The sequence below is a fragment of the Thermobia domestica genome, chromosome 4 (assembly GCF_964235325.1).
Source record: "Thermobia domestica chromosome 4, izTheDome1.hap1.1, whole genome shotgun sequence".
Classification (NCBI taxonomy): Eukaryota; Metazoa; Arthropoda; class Insecta; order Zygentoma; family Lepismatidae; genus Thermobia; species Thermobia domestica.
The window spans coordinates 314,359,749-314,379,095 of record NC_137457.1 but is presented as its reverse complement, the minus strand read 5'-3'; the positions used below and the strand labels follow the sequence as shown (position 1 = coordinate 314,379,095).

The window sequence follows — 19,347 nt, the reverse complement described above, 5'->3', positions numbered from 1 at the left end:
AGACGAAATTTCACTACTCATCTTATTTAATTCAGTTTTCATTTCTGCCTTTAAATCATTCTTGTTAACGGTCATCTGATTAATCAGTTCTACTCTTACTGCTGAAACCTCAGACTTTAGTTCCTTGCGTACCTCAGAAACCTCAGACTTTAGTTCTTTAATTATGTCCACTAACTTATCTAGAAGCGGACCTCCACCAATTTCAATTTCTGGAGCAACTTTCTTTGGGTTTTGTGTACGTCTCACTTCCTCCCCATCTGATTCTACAGATTGTTTACCTACACAAGTTGCACAATACCAATTTTCCTCTGAGTGTCTTAACACTTCTTGTTCCTTTTCCGGTATATTTAAACAATTCATATGGTACCATTTGTCACAACTCTCGCAACAAATTGCAATCGCGTTCTCAACACTATTTGCACAATTACAACAACTATATTCTTCAGTCTCATGCATTATATCTGTTTCACTCATCTTACATCATATTAATTGGGTCACGCGTTTAGCAACTCATCATCGTTATCTCCACTCATTATTTAGCTTTCATCTCGGTTAGCACACAAAACAGAATACTTTATCAAGTAAACAAATATCCTGAAGCTGAAGTCGCCAATTTATAACAAACCGTTTTTAGGGTATTGAAAATTAATGAATATGTATCAGGCAAATCATAGATTGGTATTGCCAATTTATAACTGCCTAGCTTCACATATTATAGCAAAGGGTCGCCGATTTATAACAATCTTTTCCAGGGATGAGAAAATCTCGAGAATAAACCAATTTATAACAGACCATTTTCTTTGGTTATGTTTTAACTTAATGTTTAGGTTATGTTAGCTTAAAGAAAAAAAAAATCAGTTCAAGCATGCGCAACAAATTTCATCAAAAGATTCCAAATTCTTGTTAAGTGGCCAATCGAAATGAAAGAGGACTCGACGTCGTTAACTTAAGTTGAATGAAAAAAAAAAAAATATATATATATATATATCAAACTTACATATGCTTAACTCTATGAGCAATATTCGAAATTATAAAATTGAGATTCGGTCGTGATTGTTTATTTGTGCCAATCAGTCAACAGTTACATTGTAATTAACAAAAGCAACAGAATAAAGTCTGTTAAATATTTGCCTACATCGCAGTGCGTTCAAACAATTACGATATTACGTTATTACATTGACTTAACTTCAAATTATATCAATTTTCACACTTCAATATCTATAATATATATATATATTCAGTTCGTGATCACTTAAGAATAACAGTCCATATGCTCTAAGTATTCATTCAACAAAATGACATTATCATTATTGAAATTATTACTAAATAGACGTTCGCGATTCATAACCCTGTAAATATCATTTGAATTAGGCGACAACATAAGCCTACATGACTGCTACTATATTCTCATTGTACTCTAGACCAATCAAGTAGCATGTATCAATCGTACATAATACATCTACCAAAAAAAATTCTACTATTAATGAAATGATATATTTACAAATGAAAAAAAAAAATGCTCTACTTCTACTTCTCTACGCCAGGGTTTACATATTATTTAGATTTGAACGTCATTATCAACATTATTATCACTTTTAAGTTCACAATATAATGTCATTAATTTTCAAGAGCAATGGACACATAATAAATTTCAAAATTGTGTTTAAGATCGACAAATTGAATAAATGTGAGTACGTATATACTTATCAGTAAAGTGGAACATCAGTTAACTACGTTGACTTCCGATGAGGCAAATATGTAAGAAATCCCATGACGCGTGACTGGCACCTTTAAACTAAATATATGCCCAAGACAGAGTCTTGCACGAAGCATATTCGAACAGAATTTTTAAATATATCTGAAATCTGCATAGATCAAGTATGCACTCGCATATCATGAGACAACGACAATGAAAAAAAAAAAAAAAAAAAAAAAAACACCGGTATATTTACTATCCTAAATTACCAAAACCCTACACACAGGTTCAATCTACCTAACCTAGACAAGCAATTTGGAAATACATGTAAAAAAAAAAAAATATATCGCGAAACAAAATAACAGGACATTATTTTACCGTAAGCACACAAGTCCAGTTTACCTAACCTAAACAAGCAATCAAAGTATACACTTCCCGGAATATATCACAAGACAAAACAATATGACACTATTTAACCGTAAATGCACAAGTTCAATTTTACCTAACCTAAACAAGTAATCGAAATATACATTTCCCAAAATATATCACGAGACAAAACAATATGACACTATTTAACCGTAAATGCACAAGTTCAATCTAACTAACCTAAACAAGCAATTGAAAAATATATCACAAGATCACGCAAAAGTACATTATTTAACAGCAAGCACACAATCTGATTTCTTAACCTAACAAGTAAGATAAATGTATATTATAGGACACGTTAAATTTAAATTTTACCTAACCTAAGCAACCTAAACACATTATTTAATAAGGTACACGTTAAAATGACATTTCAGAGCGGAGATATTACTTAATCTAACAATAAAGGAAAACCGTATCAATTCTCACATGGAAAATATTAATATCAAGCGGTGCGCTTAAAGTAAAGTTCACCAACAATTTTCGATGTTGATCACATATTCTTATGATATCATTCTATTGAGTGGTAACGAGATGAGCTGTCTAAACGCGTAACGCCTTTTACCTTAACTACACATATTTATGTCGAAACACTCCATTTGGTGAATTAGTGAGTCTGTTTATGATCGGAACAAGAAGAAAGAAAATAAGATAAAATGGATAGATGTTACCCAGTTGGCTGAGGTTCCTTCCTTGTCACCTGGATTCCCGTCTTAACAGCACAGAATAGGTTAGCAAACCTATTTATGACACGTCGTAATCAATCTCCTCGGGTACTGGTTCCAAGTCCTATTGAATATGGGACTTGGTCCCGTTATCTGACGAGATGAATTCCAACTACCTACTTCCTGCACATTACGCTATCACTCGTAATGGCGGAAGTAACACTCGATGGCTTTAACCAAAACTTGTTTTATAGAATTTTCACTTCGGTCAGACTCCTCAGCGTTCCTTTTTTTTTCAAATAATTTAGGTTAACACCAATTAGCAATTTATACTAGGTTTAGTTCCGAAAGATTATACTTTTGGTTACAAAATTTCTATATTTTAAGGAGCCGACCTAGCCATCGTTCTTTCTACATTGTAAAACGGCGTTTCACTGCGTCATCATCCTCGCTTCACCAGACCTTAATAATAGCGATTTAATATTGCATAGTCGACTACGAACAAAAATAAATTTATATTCCTTCTGTTATTATACAAAACCCTAAGTAAATAAGCAATCATTTTACCTCTTAAATAACATCTCCCGAGTATTAAAAGTACTCCTGTAATAAAGGTTTTACAACTCACTTAGTTAGTTCTTGCAGTTATTTGATATCACTATGACGACCATCGCTCCCGCTATGTAATGGGCATCGCCATCTTGGCGATGTTAGCTTTACGTATATAGCGATTCATATGCCCTCTTGTGGCCGTAATCGAAATGATCGCTATGCTCTTAACAAAAGAATGACAAAGAGCAACAGCGAAAATAACAGGATCAGTAAAATTGACTTACGATCGGAGTTTCGGATTGATATTATTATGAGGTAAAGTAAATTAAGGCAAATTGAAGTAGAGTAAAAGTATAAATCAAATTTTCAATATATTCAGCTATAACCTGAATGGAATTATTACAGTAACGCGAAAACATTGTAGAAAGAAAATAATTCGAAATTTTGTGATAAACTATTGGTGTGTTTACGTGTGTTTTGCATATCGCATATAAAACTAATAACTCTTTTTGTGCCAATTATTTCATTGGCAACGAAACAAATTAACATCAAGACGAATCTTTGGAGGCACTCGGGTGCAGTATTACAATACACGAACCAAACTTTAACGTTGTACAAACAACCGGTACACATTATAGTACGGGTAAACATTACAATCCGGGAGCCAACTCAAATAGAATGTAAACAACCGTCAATCGGTCTGTTACAAGGTAAACACTAAATCTTCATTCATTACAATCTATATATATAAAAGAGAACGCACAAATCCTTTGTTACCTCATCACGCTAATACGGCTGAACCAATTTCTTTTATTTTTGGGGGGTTATTAGGATTTGGACCCTAGATGGTTTTTATCATATCACTTTAATTTTTAATTACCAGTGTCTTGAGATAATTGACCATTCAAGTGTCCATAACGTACAAATCCTTTGTTAGTTCATCATAGGTAAAAATAAACGTATTTATATGCAACCCGCATGACCGTGTCACTCGGCGGGTTAACATAAATGACAGGCGATATAATGTTAACATTTACTGCAATCTACTATGGTTTTTATCATATCACTTGAAAGCGAAAACTTCCGGGGTGACCGCAGCGAAGCGGGGCGGGTTAACATAAATGACAGGCAATATAATGTTAACATTTACTGCAATCTTCTATGGTTTTTATCATATCACTTGAAAGCGAAAAAGTAAAAATTATCTAAGTAACAAAGTTTATTGCGTTCCGGGGTGACCGCAGCGAAGCGGGGTGAACGCTGCTAGTACGTTATGAAGACATAGATTAACTTTAAAAGACTTACCATCAGTATCCTTGGCAATGGTGGGTATACTCGGCAAGGAAACGGTTGGCACTTCCACACATCTATCTGGAGTCAAATTAACAACCTGCGTGACGGGTGGCCTCTTGCTTTTCTGCTTGGAATTTATATTGTTTCCTTGGTTGCTTTTATTCGATGATTCTACAGGACTCCCAACAATGTCATCATAGTTTCCGATCATATCATCTTCAGTGCCATAACTTGCTTCTTGTTCTGTAAAAATAAGTATGTGAATACATTTTCAACCAACATACCAAACTCTGTTTTTAGTGCGCCGACGTATTTTATTATCATTTACACTTACAAGCTAAAATACTCGTTCTTCGCACGAGGAGAATTAGAAATGAAATCTGTAAGTTTTACGTCCCACAGTTATGCCGGTTAGGCTAAAGAAGACGGTAATGATGAGAGATGAATGGAATGTTAGAATGAAGAAAATGGTAGGAAACGGGAGAACCCCGAGAAAACCCACAAGCACGGTGTTTGTCCACCACAAAGTCCACACGGCGCGAGCTGGGATCGAACCAGGGACCCCAAGCACCGGAGGTGAACGCTCTACCACTGAGCCACCGCGCCCCGCACGAGGAGAATTGGATCACAGAAACCATTTGAGTCCCTCTCCCTTAGAGTATGTATTTCAATGATCATGAAATGACAAAACTATGTAATATCATGCCTGCAGCACAACATTCCGCCCAGGGTTTGAAAAAACCCGGGCTTTTTTGAAAAAGCCCAACCCACCTGGGCCCATATGGGTTTTTTCGGGTATTTTCGGGTTTAATTGGGTTTTTTCGGGTTTAATCGGGTTTTTTCGAAATATTTCAATGTCTTTGGCGTAAAAGTGTTAAAATGTGATTTATATTTTAAGATTGTCATTGTCACAACTTGCAACAATTTTCTACTTACTGCTGTTTTGAAAAAAAAATGGCCGCCATTTTGAAATTTTACATTCGATCGCCGAGAAAATCTATACAGCAAATTTAACATATCTCGTGCTTCCACTGTCAAAATTTCAACTTAAAAGAAAATTGCGCTTCGTAGCGTAGATACTCGCTGTTTTCAAATATTGGCAGCCATTTTGAAATTTTACGTTGGTATGACGCCAAAATCTATACAGGAAATTTAGAGTGTCTCGTGCTTGTATTCTGAAAATTTTAACTTAAAAGGCCGAAAGGTGTACCCTGTAGTGTGTTGTAGAGGCAGACAAACGAGTTGAGTTGATTTTGTGTTTAACGTCCCTTTCAGCAGCGAGGCTATATGAGACGGGGCCTACTGATTAACGTGGAATCCGAACCACATGCGCTCCCTCCGGGAAGCAAACCCGGGTCCCACGCCGAAGACGCGTACACTAACCGCGTAGCCATGAAGGAGCTCGGCAAACAAACGAACAAATGTAAACCAAGTCATCCAGAAGCCTGACTGACGTTCGCCAGATATGAATACCAAAAGGGGTCTATTAAATTAAAACAAAGATACAATTCATGTTATATGTAATAAATAAATGTTTTAAAATGTCTTATATGAAATTAAGATCTTCCAGCGTAAATAAACCTGTCATATTCTCTCCATGAGAATACGGGACACCTCAGATCCCCCCCCCCCTCTTCCTCAACTTTCCAACACAATGCAATGAACTGTAGTCTGCTTATGGACAAAAGTATAATAGGCCGCGGTGGCTCAGTGGTAGAGCGTTCACCTCTAGTGCATGGGGTTCCTAGTTCGATCCCAGCTCGCGCCAAGTGAGCTTTGTGGTGGACAAACACCTTGTGCGTGAGTTTTCTCGGGATTCTCACGTTTCCTCCTACTTTCTTCATTCCGTCATTTCAATCATTTCTCATCATCACCGTTACCTTGAGCATAGCACGCATAACCGTGAGAGTAAAACTAAAAGATTTCATTTTATTTATTTTTTTTTTCAATAATATAATAGGCGAAAGTTCACTAAGCAGCAGCTGCTTTTCTCTGTTCGTACCCTGCAATTAATTGTATAGACTGAAGATGCCTAAAAACTTAAGATGTGCTATAAAAATGCTTTACAGGAAAATAATATGCAAATTATTTAAATCAGTGGTACAATCTACTTTCAATATTTTTCGCGCGTTTAGCAATATTTATTTACATGGCTGTATCTGCCAAAATTACGTTCGTCAGTTTAATCTGATGAAAAGCTGATTTTTCTCCTTGTGTCGTGTGTGATTCAGGACCAGATTTATTTTTCTAAGACCTGGACCAAACCACAATTCTGTGCCCCTAGCATCTGAAAAAGATTATAGTTCTTGTTAACTTATCTAATGTGTTGCTGAAGAAAAGGTTAAGTCATCTTTCCTATGTTTGTAAATGTAGAAACACTCAAAGCCATCTTTTTTTTTTTATTATTTTATTTATTTATTTTTATTTTTTATTTATTTATTTATTTATTTTATTTTATTTTTTTATTTTTATTTATTCTTTTTTTTTATGTTCCGGAGAGTATCCGAGCTTCCGTCAAGTGCAATGGAAAAAGTAGCATTGCAAATTTCGCTCGCTATCAAGTCGGACAGGGTGGTGTTATAACCTCCTCGAAACTGTTACATACAACAGCACACTGTTCATTCACTACTTAGAGGATTTCCAGCCAATGTCAGAATTTTTTGTTTTTCAGTTTTCGAATAAGCTGATATTGATAGCAGAAATGGAACGGAGTTAAAATACGGGACATTTCCCTGTCCCGACTAAATTTACGGGGACGCGGGACACTCGGGCTCAAAAACGGGATCCGTATGGCAGGCTTAAGCGTAAAATAAATAGTTTTATTGTTGAAGTATTTATTTCCAATCCTTCTGCGTTTAATTTGGGAATTTCCCGAGCACTTCTTTCACGGCGTGTACATCAAAACTTCCACTAGTACGGAAATTTGAACTCAGCACTTGAAATAGTAAGCGTTACATAGTCTTCGGAATCCCAAGCATTAAGCTTCTTAAATTTGACAAGAATTTTTACGCTATTGCTGTTTTTGATTCTACAGAATGCTTATTTTAAGAGTAGCAACAAATGATTGAATTAAACTGTTATTGTTGGAAAACCAAATTTTAGTTGAAGAACCTTGTGTTTTACATCAAAGGTGAGAAATAATACTAATAGTTTTACTAATGTATTTACATATGTACTATTAGTACCGGCACCTATGACCTTAAACCAGTCAAACGTATGAGTGATAATGTCCCTCGGTGTCGCCAAGTAGATGAGCATACTATTCACGGAAAATATTTTCTAAAGTACAAAATTGGTTATTTTACTTTAAATAGGTTATAAGCATAATTCATACATTAATTTGTTCTATAACTATCGCAAGCTAAGGTAAGTTTTTTTTTCTTTTTTATAAATTCATTCAGTGCATTCAGAACTTTATAAAGGTCTTATGTTGAATGTTGTTGTATACCTTAACGTTGAAAGCCTCTAATCCACCCAAGGAAAGTCTAAAATCTGATAAAAATCACTTACAATGTGATCACCTTAGTTGTATCAATAATATACTAAAAAATTGATCAAAAACCCAGGTGGGTTTTAAAGTGGGTTTTTTCACGTGGGTCCAACCCGAAAAAACCCACCGGGTTTTTTCGGGCTGGGCCCACTTGGGCAAACCCTGATTCCGCCTACAATGGTTTGTTACTAATGTTGGTGCCAACGGTGAAACATGAAATGGTAAGAGCTACAGTACATTATACAATTGAAAGCAACAACGTAACTTCGCCGATGACAGATTTATAGTATACTAAACATAGGGAATAATAATGCATCATCCTGTACTCGTACAAGTGGAAATTAGATTATCACCTAACAACTCACGTTTGCTGAAAATATCACCAAAAACCCCTCCATAAAAGTAATCGAAACGGAAAGTACAATAACTATCTACATATCACTTCACAAAAAATACGTTTTTTTGGGGGGGAGGGGGAAATACATATTGCTAACCAATGATAGAAAGCTTCAAATGAAAGAAGAAAATGTTGAAACATGCAACATGCTGCACTTTTCATCAGAATAATAATTTGCAGACAAGATATACTAGAAGATACTGCACTAATGTATTGTATGTATGTGTTTTTACATGTATATATGTTCTCGGTGTGTAACTAATACAATGTGTGGTGTTTTGTGATGACAATCATGATGATACTGTGCTAGTGTATTTTAAGTTTTACGACTTGTAAAAGAAGAAAGAAGTAATTTGTTGTTAGTAATTGCATAAAGAATAACTTCACTGTCCCAAGTAGCATTATTGATTTATTGCTTATTAGTTATATTGGGCTTACATTAGAATTTGTATAATTTATATTAGAGTTTGTAAAATAATTTACTTAGCGACAAAATGAGAAATTTTATATCTCGAAATGCGACAAAATACGAAATTTTTAATTTCAAATGCGAAATATTTAATTTCAAATTGCGAAAACTTCCTGCCCTTACTCATAATTTAAGCAATTTAGCGTTCTATTCCCTTTCATCTATGCTAATAAATAGGGCAACCAACTTTATGCTTTATACAGCTGTATATTATGCTTTATTATTTCTTACATTATGCTTTAATATACTTTTTCATAAATTATGCCTGATTATTCTGCTCCTTGAATTATACTTCACTTATACCCATTTCTATTACATATTTGTTTTATTTTATTCGTTTTTATTACACACGCATTAAAAATGTACATGAAACTATTCATTTTTCCCACTAAAAATCACATCAATACCACATACCACCTCATTTTGTAGTTTTCCTTAAGCGTTGTTTTGAAGAAGAAACATTTAGCTGCACATATTTAATTTAATTTTACATTCTACGGTTATGTCGGGTAGGCTAAAGGAGATCGTGATAATGAAAAATGAATGAAATGGTGGAATGAAGAAAGTAGGAGGAAACGGAAGAACCCCGACGAAACCCACGCACACGGTGTTTGTCCACAAGGTTCACTTGGCGCGAGCTGGGATCGAACCAGGGACTTCATGCACCAGAAGTGAACTCTATCCACTGAGCCAGCGCGACCCCATTCATATTTAAATGAATTTAGTACAAAGAGTACAAAATAGATTACCGCCTTCTACTTTGAAATGATCAGTTGGGAATTCTCTTACTCTCTGAGATTGCTTATACTTTTGATTTTGGCATCTTGGAATAAGCAAAATCAATCTTGCCTGCCTTTTAACACAAAGTGAGGGTGGGAAAATCCTTTTGAGTGGAAGATGCAGACAGAGGAGGAATTCAAACTTTCACCTGTTACGCGTGAAGGCAATTGGCAGTTGATTTCCACCGTTTGCTGCATTGATAACAGTCTTTGTTGATATTTTTTTTTCTATTTGGCACAAAATATATCAACATATTTTTCTTTATTGTACACATACACAGGGTTCTGGAATAAAAAGGATTACGCATTATGCTTTATTTCTGTAAATTATGCTTCATTATGCTTGTAAGATCAGCAAATTTGGTTATTTAAAGTGGTCAAAATCACAGATATGGTACCTGTTGGGTTGTATTAGTTAGCCGGACAAGGTGTTGCTTTTGAATAATCGGACAAAGTATTGGAAAATAGAAACAACAAATGAAGGATGTTACTGTGCAGAAATAAATAATGTGTAATCGTGATGATGTAGAAATGGTACCATAAGTAGCTGAAGTCTTTTGTATGTTAAGGAAAGTTAGAACCAGTGTGACAATTGATATTTTGGGGTTTATGAGCCAAGCGTGGCTGTTGATAACAAATGAAATGAAATCTTTGAGTTTTACGTCCCACGGTTATGCCGGTTAGGCTAAAGGAGACGGTGATGATGAGTAATGAATGTAATGGTGGAATGAAGAAAGTGGGAGGAAACGGGAGAACCCCGAGAAAACCCACGCACACGGTGTTTGTCCACCACAAAGTTCACTCGGCGGGGGCTAGGATCGAACCCGCGACCCCAAGCACCAGAGGTGAACGCTCTACCACTGAGCCACCGCGGCGCCTACTGTTGATAATAAGGTTGAAGAGCCAAGAGTGGATACTGTTATGTTAGGTTGATGAGCCAAGAGTGGCTTTTGATATTTTAGTGGCTTCATAGTTATTACGATAGTTTTTGAGATACAGGAAGGCTCTTGTTTAATTGAGTGTATTGGTGTAAATCAATTAAAGATTGACAGTGGAAAAAAAAAGTGGTATAATTTATTTGTAAACTCTAGTAGATTTGAGAAGTTAATGAAAATAATACTTTGCTTCTCTGAAGGTACCAAAAACAAACAAACCTAACAGTACCAACCATAGGTGAAAAATTTCATTATGCTTTTACTACTTTTTATGCTTTGTGGTTGCCCTACTCATAAACTTTATCACACTTCAAATACCAATAATTGTGCTTACCAAGTCAATTAATTGGTGAATTCATCAACCACTCACCTTGTTTGTCCAGAAGAACAGTAATCCGATCGACACTTTGTTTAGCAAAGCCTACTAAGCTTCTTATGTCCTTCCTTGTTAAAGATGAACCTCTTCCGCAACTGCCCTGAGAATTCTGCAAAAGAGCCGTTGCTACTACAGAAAGACCTTCCAAATACTTTTGATAAGCAGCCTGCAAAAGAGGAGGAAAGATTTAGAAACAGGGTAAGGATATAAAGCACTAAAGAGTAATTAAAAAATCAAAACGGTATAATTTGTACGCTTTTCTGATGTACATTTGATGGCCTCAAAATGTCACCAAACTCAACATAAAGCTTATTTATAATGGATCGCAACACAATTTTCTGTGTTGTCATGTTTTGAGGTCGTTCCTGTTACTTTCGTTTTGTGTGCGCGCATCGTGAATTTTCATTCCGTCATTTTTAATCTTTCTTTTGTTTTCTGTTTGTAAAAATTAATCCTTTTAAATTATGGCCTTTTTTATACGTAAATATATACACTTTCAGTCAAGTAGCTACAGTATCATCCCTCTTTATCCTAGGATCATGGTTCGTACCACATTCTCTTCACAACAGAAAAACCTTTCAAACGGCACCATTCATATTTCATATCATGTCCCTGAGGCGGGAAATTTTGAGAGAAATCGTGACTTTTTCTTGTTTTTTAAAAATTTTGAGCCCCTTTGGCCCCCCTGTATTAACGCACATATCTCAAAATCAACTGAAAAATGCCAAAGGGCTTACTACATGTGTGTAAAAAAATTTCAGGCTTCTATCTTCTAGCAAGGGCGCGAAATAATATTTACCAATGAGCTGAGAACAGTCCCACAATGCCCCAGGATTCCTCAAAAGACTCGGATGTAATATAAAAATTTCCTGAAACATCCCTATTTATCCTAGGCTCATGTTTCATATCTCATTCTCTTTAGAATAGAATAGCCTTTCAAACGGTATCACTCTCACGAGCCTATCATGCTCCCAAGGAGAGAAATGGGGATTTTTGGTGATCCAGGCTTGAAAGAAACAAACAAACGAAGTGAAAAGCTTTATTAGTACTTTTTTAATCGAATAATGAAGATAGTACCCTATCGTATAAAAATATATAAGTTAAAAGAGTTAAACAGTAGTCTCTAACACTAGACAAAAGGAAAACAAAGATGGTTCTTAACTTTTCAACACTGGAAATTTAACAACGTAAAAGAGAACAATGTTCCTATCTGTCGAAACGCGTTCTGAAAATAGTAGTTATAATTATTATTATTTAGTTATTGACAAAGAAATTTCAGTTGCTTTCGGAAGTTTTGAACATAAGGCAACATCGAAGTACGCATTGGCGGATAGGTTGTGCTGTTGAGAGAGTTAAGTTTTTGGGTGCTGTTTTATAGTTACAAGGGAAGGAAGCTGAGCCTTTAGGCTTCTGAAAACGTACATTAGGAAAATACCTCTACTACACTAAGAAGGCCGGAAAGAAAACGTTTTTCACATGCTTGTCTAGAGAAGATCATTTCATCCTTACGGCAGTGAATTGCACCTGCCTGCCCTAGGTTGTAAAACAGCTTTTCCACCACCGATCATGTTGAATATGATGGCCCAGGCGACAAACAATTGACGACACCGAAGTCCCTATTGAAGGAGGATTTTACTCAGCATAGCCTGACCCAGTTCCCTCCACTGATCCTTGCATAGTAGGGTGGAGCGAAATAATCATATTTTCGAGTATCTAATTCTAATAGGACTCAAATTTGCGTATTTGCGTGTTAATCAATGGAAAAATAACGAAAATAATCACTCTTTGTATCTACAGTTCGCACAAACGGCCTAAAGTTAAAAAAAAAAAAAATGACAAAAAAAATTACCTTTACACAAGAAATATGCGGATTACATTTTTTTTTTTTTTTTTTATTTCTATAGCGTCTAAGTACTTATTTCAGTTGTGTGAGGTCATGTTTGTTAATAATTCATGATTGTGTACATTTTATTTTCATAATAATTTTGCAGGTCTTCGACCATTTCCCAACGGTCCCCCCCCCCTTGAAATGACCCAGAAATCACCACGACGAGGTGGCTGCTATTCGAATTCCACCCACACCCTTTCAACCACCCTACTAATTTGGGTGTGCTAAATTATGTTGATTTAGTCAAGAATGTTGTCTTATGTTCAGATTTTTGTATCAAATTTTGGCATTTTGAGTCTTGAGAGCAAAGTTGCTCTACTGTAGCCATCTCTGTTTTCTTGTCCGCACACTTTTCCTGGAGATTCTGTAACAAGTTTGACATATCTTTCAACTTCCTGAGTATGGCATGGGAAATTTAAGAAGTCAATCTCATGACCACATCTGTCATACATAAGTAATAAAATAGTTTCTGTTGTCAAGCCTTCGAGCACTGGAGGAGAGGACAGTTTACATTTTCTCCAATCTATCAGCCCACTGTAGTCCGTGGCATCAAAATTTATTGCAGGCGCTATAAAAGGTCTAACAGAGCAATTCAGCTAGGGCAGTGTGCTTCAGAAGTGGCTATAAGAGATCCTGGATCTCTCAGTGACTTCCGATGGCTGACATGTGCAAACCGGATCATACGGTTCTACGTTTTTCAAACAAATCCTACAAATGAACTCAAAGTTTTTATAAACTAAATTATAAAGACATATGCTCCTGTTTGGTTCGACATAGAAAGATATCAGTCAATGAAATATGGACCTAAACATATTTTAAAGGGAGTTCAAACAACAAGACATTTGCCAAACAACATTAAAAGAATCATCGATCATGTGATTGAGAGAAACGCGTTCTTCTGTCATCCAGAGAACATACTGTTTGCTATGACAGTGGATCAGAGACAACACATACGAGAGTTGGGTTACAGGAGAGTGCTAGAAGCAAGATATCAAGATTGAAAAGGGAAATCTGTTAGAACTTTCCTGGCACCTTCAATAAATTTTAATATCACGGACTACAGTGAGCTGATAGATTGGAGAAAATGTAAACTGTCGCCCCCTCCAGTGCTTGAAAGCTGGACAACAGAAACTATTTTATTACTTATGTGTGACAAATGTACTCATGAGTTTGACTTCTTAAATTTCCCATGCCACACTGAGGAAGTTGAAAATTGTGTCGAACTTGTCACAAAGTCAGGAAAAGTGTGAGGACAAGAAAACAGAGACGGCTACATTAGAGCAACTTTGCACTTAAGACTCACAATGCCAAAATTTGATTTTTTTTTTTTAAAAAAAAATCTGAATTTAAGACAACATTCTTGACTAAATCAACATAATTTAGCACACCCTAATTGATAGGTGAGTTGAGTAAGGTGTGAGTGGAACTCGAATTACAGCCACCTCCTCGTGGTAAGTTCTCGATCATTTCATGAAGAAAGAAAGAAAGAAAAAAAAAAGTTCAGAAATGGGCGAAGACCTGCAAAATCATTATGAAAATAAAATGTATAAAATCACTCATATTAACAAACATGTAACCTTACACAACTAAAATAAAGTACTTAGACGCTATAGAAATAATGAAAAAAGTAATCTATATTCCTTGCGTAAAGGTAAATTTTTTTTGTCACTTTAAAAAAAAAAAAAAAAAAAAAAAAGTTTAGGCCTTTTGCGCGAACTGAAGATCCAAAGTGAGAATTTTTTCGTTATTTTTCTATTGATTAGCACGTAAATATGCAACTTTTGAGCCCTATTTGAGTTTTTTTTTTTTTTTTTTTTTTTTTGCAAAAGGGTGAATTTCGGTTGTTGTTTTTTTGTAATTTTTTTTAAAACTTTAGGCCGTTTGCGCGAACTGAAGATCCAGTGTTTTTTTTTTCTTTCTTTTTTCGTTATTTTTCCATTGATTAGTATCGAATACACAACTTTTGAGCTGTATTAGAATTCAATACTCGAAAATTTGATTTTCTCACTCCACCCTATTCCATAGTCTCCAGAGCCCCTCAAGTGTTGTGGCTCATTGTTTTATGATGTTCCGTTTTAGTAGACCAAAAGCACACAAGTCCATGGGCGATGCATCTGCCGATTTAACACCAATGTATCTAAATGGGATACCTTTGATACCTGTCTCTATTTCATACAAGCCATGTAGGTTTGTTGTTTTGGTGAACAAGACCTTTGGAAGTCTTAGGCAGTCTTACCACAGAAAGCAGAGCATGTTGGTGGTATATGGAATCTACGTCCACGTTTTTTTGCGTCCCACGGTTATGCATGTTAGGCTAAAGGAGACGGTGATGATGAGTAATGAATGAAATGGTGGAATGAAGAAAGTGGGAGGAAACGGAAGAACCCCGAGAAAACCCACACACGCGGTGTTTGTCCACCACAAAGTTCACTTGGCGGGGGCTGGGATCGAACCCGGGACCTCAAGCACCAGAGGTGAACGCTCTACCACTGAGCCACCGCGGCCCTCTATATGGAATCTAAGATGTGGTATATATACACTGGACAACGAAAGTATGTTCTGCACGTTGTGTCATTCCCAACAGACAGATTGATGAAACTTGAATCGTAGAAAGTAGTGCTATAACGCAATACAGGAAATAACATATAAAGAAACACGTGGTTAGAAGAACAAAAATGGCACTTAAAAAATAAGTTCTCCTCTGAAAGCACTGCGACTTATGACGCCCTTTCGACATTATAGAAAGAATGAAATGGCCCTTGGATAGTCATGCATGCTTTGTAATGTGCTCCCATGCCTTCTCACCAAATTGTTGTGGTATGGAGTTCCATTACCTCCACCAACGCTTTGACAACTGCTGGATGGTCTTTGGTGCACCTGGGCGTGCTGCAAGACATCTCCCCATAGCATCCCACACGCACTGGAGGGGATTTAAGAGGGGATCAGACAGGCCACCATTCCTCGAATATCATTTCGTTCCAAGAGCTCCGCCTCTTGTGCTGTTTGATGTGGTTGCACATTATCATCTATAAAGAAGTTAGTGCTGACTCACGTGGCCAAGGACGCGTGCAGCGTCACAATAACGCTCACTGGTGAGTGTATCGCGTTCAAAAATTGGGAGGTCGGTATATCCATGCAACATTATGCCTCCCCATACAAGAACACCAGACCACCAGAAAGATCATGCTCAACTATGTTTCTGAATTTACTGCGTGTTGCTAACTCTCGCCAGCTGAGTGAACGTCCAGAGTTGCTACTCAGACTAAATCTGATTTCATCTAAGAAGAAAATCCGACCCCATTCCTGTTTTTGGCACCACTGTAAATTGTGCCGCCGACAAGCAAGTGTCAACGGAACATAATATAATGACTGTAGAGCAAACAAACCACCCCTATGGAGACAACGTGTTACTATCAGTGAGACTGAGCAAACTGCAGTCTTGTTAAATGTGTCTGGTATTTCACCCACTGTCTGACATCGGTCCCTTCTTGCACAATCTAGCCTTCGTCCGCTGCTGTAGTTGACCGTGGTTGACCATCACCTCTTCTTCACACAGCATTGCTTGTGGTGCAGAATGCCTCCATGCATGTGAAACAAGCTGTGGGCAATATTAAACTCCCACTTCGTCCATCTTCGAGTTTCCCGATGATTCTTCCTCGTATGAAATCACCCAAATGTTATTTCCGTGCCATGTTGTATCACCACCACAACGTGCCTTAACAGCTCTCTGACTGATGGACACTGTCTCGTAGTTTTCATTAAACTGCTTCGTGTTGGGGAAGCAGAGCTATTAGACGCAAAGATGGAAGAGAATATGCGTTGCAGAGCCACAGTTCCAGAACTTACCACACTGAGGCTTGAGAATAGGGCAGGCGACGTGCCTGCAAACATCATTTGGACCACAGCAGTGTACGAATTACGTTGTCATATTGGTGGAATAAAACGAGAAACAACAGAACAGTGAAGTCTGAAAGTGGAATAATTGAAAACGAGACAATAATGCTTTGTTGGCCTTCCACCCAGCTCCGAAAACACGCATAGACACTAATTTGTTTACCTGACAACACTAACAAACAAGAAACTTATTAAATCAATAAACTTTGCAATAATTAAATTACCCATTTATTGGCTGAGATAGCAGCACCTAACCTTTCTGAATATGTTTGAATATAGGATTCAAAGTATCTAACACTGCATATATACACTGTAAGGCATTTGCAAATCACATGACGGCGTCATATGTACTTAATATAAAGTTGTAATCTCACGCGGAGGAGTTGAAATTCACTCTGACGACGACCTAAAGAATATGAAGATATGATCAAGTGACGGTGACAACAGAGAAGCGGTGAAAAAGAATGTATATATTAGTAGTTAAGAGTATCAAATTAGAAAACGGGGTCACGAGGGCTCAGTGGTAGAATGCTTACCCCTGGTTCGATCCCCTTCCAACTAAATTTGTGGTGGACAACATGATGTCCGTTGGTCTTCTCGGGTACTCCCAAACTATCATTCCACCAATTTTTCCTTTATCATTCACTTGACTTAATCATCCCTCTCTTTCAGCCCCTAAGGGGTACAATCGTGGGACGTTAAACTCAAAGATTTCAAAGATCAGATTGAAAGCCAAAAGTAAAACTTTCATTTCAGAACACAACTACAGGGCGCGAGGGATAGCATGAGCTATGACCTTGAAATCCGTAACCAACACACTTGAAAGGAACGGGCAATCCTAATAGTGTTGCTAACTGCCACAACAGTGAACTAGAATTTGGCGATTTGAAGCATTTCTGGAAGGGATGACAGAGACACTTCGAATCAATCTAAAGCCTTCCTTTTCTCATCTTCATTTTAGAAAAATCTGAAAAATAAATGAGCTTTTTTATTTAATAAGATGTAAAAATGCACTCGGTGCACTCGGTTTCCTTACTCGTTCATTGTTTTTTTAATTTATTTTTTTTAAATGAGTAAGCTAAGGTAAGTAAAACTTACATCACATAACACAACCTATATTTGCAATCCATTCATTCTGGGGACCACGACTCATGTCCTCGCCTTAGGGAAATCGTGGCTACAGACCTGTCAACTCCTTTCTTCCCCTCATACAAGGAAGTTTGTCATTTTCGCTGGTAAAACAAAGTGGTCCTATTAGTACCCTCCCTCCCCGGGTAGTTATTTATGACACAGATGGAGGCGTCTTAAGAGACACATGAAGAAGCCAAACCAGACACAATGTTCTTGTGTTCAGTGAAGTGTGGTTTTTTGTGTATAGTTCTGTGTTGTTTTCACTTATGTTGGAGGTTAGTATCAGCATGGGTTAGAAACACTACCAAAAAATCTTCCTCCTCTCTCCACTGTCACCCTCGCGGCGAATAGCGTTCTTCCTGCCTCCCGCTTCTTATAGCTCATGCTATCTCTCGCGCTCTGTAACAGATTAACATTACATGAAAAGACAAACACGAGTGGAATTTGATCTTTTTTTTTTTTTTTTTTTAATCACTAAAGAAGGATTGAGGGTGAAAGGAGAAGAGGGATGCTTTAGTAGCAAATAAGTCATACAACAATAAATAAATAAAAATGCATGGTCCATATCCCCAATAAATTTAAAGAATCTGGAACAGAAATTTAAAAAAAAAATAAATAAAACGCAATTGACAATGTGGATCAAAATTTAAAAATACTATAAATTTAGAACAGAAAATGTTTTTCTCTTACCACATTATTATTCTCCTGTTCCAAGTCAATAGCTTTGCACAAACACTTGACAGCTTTCTGGCGAAGATTCTCTGTATCTTCGTTCATGATTCATTTATCATCTCACGAGATTAGCAATGTCAATCCCTGTATAAAAACAAATAAGATAAGAAGAGTAACGAAATGCTGTTTACCTTAATCTATTGCAAGGTTCTAGAACACAGGTCCCCCTCCAGATCCACGACCAAGAGGACAAGTTAGGTGAATTACGAGAAAGGAAACTATTTCAAACTACTAATCAAAATATTACTTTCATACAAGGATCTCTTTCAATAATCTACATTATAAAATAACAGTAGGGGCAAAGCCCCCACACATCCCGAACGTATATTATTTCAGGGCATTTATTCCGAAGTTAGTAATTCGCTTAGTTTTTGGCTAAAGGCGTAAAAATTGGTTCCTTTGTGGGGTTAAGTTTAGAGCTGCCCCTCTCCGATTTATATATACAGGGTGTTTCAGATAAAACGTCCAGTGCTTATAAATCCGAAACGGCTGAGAACAAAAAGATGAAACAAAAACTGGGATAGGAAAATGTCATAGGGCGCATCACATGGTGTTATTGTGGTGACTCTCAGGGCCCTCCTTCAAGGGGGCCCGGGGGCCAACTTCAAATTTTCAAATGGGAACACG

At 36.8% G+C, this 19,347-nt stretch overlaps 1 protein-coding gene across 1 annotated transcript in view; it reads right to left on the bottom strand.

Moving 5' to 3' along the window:
* LOC145684334 (VPS9 domain-containing protein 1-like) overlaps positions 1–19,347 on the bottom strand; it is an 86,328-nt gene that overhangs the window by 55,542 nt on the left and 11,439 nt on the right. The window contains exons 2-4 of the mRNA XM_081756537.1: positions 18,679–18,804; positions 11,070–11,241; positions 4,642–4,872 (exon numbers count right to left, since the gene is read on the bottom strand). Of these exons, the coding sequence (XP_081612663.1) occupies positions 4,642–4,872; positions 11,070–11,241; positions 18,679–18,765 (490 nt within the window). The 5' untranslated portion in view covers positions 18,766–18,804. The remainder of the gene's footprint in view (positions 1–4,641; positions 4,873–11,069; positions 11,242–18,678; positions 18,805–19,347) is intronic.